The sequence below is a fragment of the Chironomus tepperi genome, unplaced genomic scaffold, assembly GCF_022539635.2.
Source record: "Chironomus tepperi strain 1889 unplaced genomic scaffold, CSIRO-AGI_Ctep_v1 contig_445, whole genome shotgun sequence".
NCBI classification, from domain to species: Eukaryota; Metazoa; Arthropoda; class Insecta; order Diptera; family Chironomidae; genus Chironomus; species Chironomus tepperi.
The window spans coordinates 5,298,170-5,301,400 of record NW_027226567.1 but is presented as its reverse complement, the minus strand read 5'-3'; the positions used below and the strand labels follow the sequence as shown (position 1 = coordinate 5,301,400).

At 32.5% G+C, this 3,231-nt stretch overlaps 1 protein-coding gene across 1 annotated transcript; it reads left to right on the top strand.

The window, feature by feature from the left end:
* Positions 1 to 1,185: 1,185 nt before the first annotated feature.
* On the top strand, positions 1,186 to 2,984 carry LOC139098189 (zinc finger protein 883-like). The gene is made up of 3 exons (XM_070650314.1): positions 1,186 to 1,362; positions 1,430 to 1,958; positions 2,017 to 2,984. The coding sequence occupies exons 1-3, from the start codon at positions 1,243 to 1,245 to the stop codon at positions 2,856 to 2,858; spliced, it is 1,491 nt and encodes a 496-aa protein (XP_070506415.1). The 5' UTR covers positions 1,186 to 1,242; the 3' UTR covers positions 2,859 to 2,984.
* Positions 2,985 to 3,231: the final 247 nt, after the last annotated feature.

Genomic DNA, 3,231 nt, shown 5'->3' with positions numbered 1-3,231 from the left:
ATCAAAATACTGAAGAAATCTATGCAGACTCATGCATCTAGAACAATAGATAATTCAGGTCAGCAGTTTTTTTCAAACTCTAGTCAATTGCCTGGTTCAATCAATTGCCTAGTTCTGTCAATTGCCTAGTTCAATTAATTGCCTAGTCCTATCAGTTGCATAGTTTAGTCAATTGCCGGCATTTTACATCATTCTAAACCATAATTGCTAGATTACAGCAAATATCCATACAATTGGCACCTAATAAACCTGCACAAGTCAATGCCATACCAAACAAACGATCAACAACCACTACAAATCAATAGAAACCCAATAACTCAACCACAATATCTTCATCATCAGAAAGATGCTCATGAAAAATTGTTTATGCATGTTAATGCATTAACATAACATTGAGTGAACTTTCCACACCTTCACGTATTCATGAAAATGTACAGCTATTAGCTGCGGAAGTTTAACAAACCAGTGATTTCTCATTTGTTAAATAAAGGAATTTTTTGATAAATTAAGGAAGTGAAATAAAATTTGTTATTTCTTCAGCCTTCCCCCAAAAAAATTATCATTTTTGTCCGATCGAACTCGTTTTTCTCTTTCATTTCTTTATAGAGGAAATCATAAATTTTATAGTCCATAATTGCATAATTGCAAGAAAAAAAAAAAAATTATAAGGAAAAAATTTTATATAGGAAAAAAATGACTCGTATAACACCAATTAAATTATTCGAAATTAAGAGCAAAAAGAGTTCAGCGAAAAAATAAAAAATAATAAAAAATAACGATAATGTTTTTAAATGTAAAAATAATTATAAATACATGATGACAAGAAACTATCATTAAATCTAAATAATAATTAACGTTGAACAAAAACAAAAAAAAAAAAACATTTTTCTTCCTGAAAATTTTTTCTGTTTATTTGAATGGTTTTTTCTTTAAATGTAAGAATTGTGAAAAGGAAAATTCAATAAAGTAATATTTTATGGAAATAATAAATCCAACAATCCTTTTAACTATCATTTTCAGAGCTTTTAAACTTTCAAAACCCCATAAGAGCCTTTAACGGTTTTTTAAAATTCAAATTCATTCTCAAAGGGGCAAGCAAACTATCCTTAACGGTTTTTTTCAAATTCTACCAAGACGACTGAAAACTTACCTGATTTCCGAGATGACACAATATTTCAGCACATACATTGGATTAGTCGTTTTTGTCAACAAATGTTTAAATAATTAGAAATTAATAGGAAAATGGACGAGAATCAATGCAGAACTTGCTTAGGTGAGGCTAATGACAGCCGTTATTCAGTTTTTAAAAGAATACAAGAATCAACTATCGATGAAATGCTGCAAATTCTAACAAATTTAAAAGTAAGTAAACAAAACTGAAATTTCAATGCTTACCAAGTTGTTAATTGCTGTAATTTTAATGTTTTAGCTCTCACAAGATGATAATTTTAGCAAAGTGTTGTGTAAGAAGTGCTTTAATGATGTAATAAATGCATACACTTTTAGACGGAAATGCCTTGACACGGAACGAACTTTAAGAGGATTAGAAAAGAAACTCTTGGAAATGCAAAATGCACAGGCAAAAATGTTTGAGTTTAAAGCTGAACTTCCTGAGGAAGTATACGAGGAAGAAGTGCTAAAAGACGATATAATCCAAGATGAAGGTTCACCAATGAAAGTTGTTATTTATGATTCTGCTGTAGATGTAATTGATGATGAGGATGCCTATATTACATATGAAGTTGAGGAGGAAGACGAGACGGCAGCCTATATAGAAGAATATGAACAAGTTGAGTACCTTGAGACTGAAGTTACATCACAAAATGATGAACATATGGAATATGATGAATCAAAACTATTTAATAACTATCAATGTGAAGTCTGCAAGCCAAATATAGTATTTAACACAGAAATCGGACTCGAAAGGCATATGTTTGAGGATCACAATATGGGACAAAGTAAGTAGCACATTCCCAGACATAAATTCATAAATTACTAACTTATATTCCATTGTAGATCCATACTACTGCGAGATCTGTAATCTAGAATTTCCTGTAAAGTCAACAGACAAAGAGGAAACAATACACAAGAACATAATTAAGCACAAGGGATATCACTTAGAGGGTAAATTTCATTCATGCAAAAAATGCTTCGAGGCATTTAAAACAATTAAGCAACTTGAGAATCACGAGCGTAGTCATGGCATGAATGGTGGTGGAAGTCAATACAAATGTAAACCCTGCGGCATTTACTTTCAATCGTATTCAAAGCTGAATCAACATATGACTGAGTCATCATGTCGAGACGTACAGGAAAAGTCATTTAAGTGCTACATCTGTAATCAAATATTTAATATGGGAATAGTGAAAAAGAAACATATACAGGAAGAGCATCAAGATAAAGCAGGTGCTGATTGTCCATTATGCCTTCGTTGTAAAATACCATCAGCTGTTGCCTTTGAGAATCATTATCGAACACATTTTGTAGAGCCACGATTTTGTTGTAGCTTTTGTGGACGTTCATTTCATGAAAGTGACCGTCTACAGACGCACATACGTAGATCTCATGACAAGACACCGTTGATATGTTTTTGGTGTAACAAGCCATTCAGAGACAAGTCAGGCATTGCACGACACATTATGGGTGTACATTTTAATACAAGAACCCATAAATGTATAATATGCTCAAAGGCCTTTACAGCTAGTTACAATTTAAAGGAACACATGTTTTCGGTTCATAAAATAGCATCAAGTGTTTATAAGTGCGATATATGCCTGCAGGATTTCCTCTATCGAAAGCAATATGAGCGGCATCGAGGAACATGTATGGGAAGTGTGGTGGACAAAAAGAAACGTTGAACGGAATGGATGGTTGTAGTATTTAAGTACTTTTTATGTTTAAAAATAATTATTTGGTATTAATTAATCAGTATGATTGATTGAATAAAGATGATTTGCACAATACCTCAAGATGAATGGACTTTTAGTGATTTTTATTAATGACGTTGGATTGAAAATTGTGATTTTTGGAAGCTTTGAATAGCTGTGTAAGTGATGCTGACTCTGACTAGGCTGCAGCAGTTGTGAAGTAGTGACATATGCTGATTTATATATTTTTCAAGTCTGAATTTGTAGAGATGACAAAGGATCAAGTAGTCGGTCGATGACGGTAGCTGTTGATAGAGATTAGTATCCTAACAGTCTTAGAGAACGCATTTGGCTATCGTGGTGG

Bases quoted from the DNA above. Each gene is read 5' to 3' on its own strand.
- LOC139098189 (XM_070650314.1), top strand. From the start codon at position 1,243: ATGGACGAGAATCAATGCAGAACTTGCTTAGGTGAGGCTAATGACAGC. The intron at 1,363-1,429 runs GTAAGTAAACAA...TTAATGTTTTAG, and splicing joins AAATTCTAACAAATTTAAAA to CTCTCACAAGATGATAATTT. The intron at 1,959-2,016 runs GTAAGTAGCACA...ATTCCATTGTAG, and splicing joins GGATCACAATATGGGACAAA to ATCCATACTACTGCGAGATC.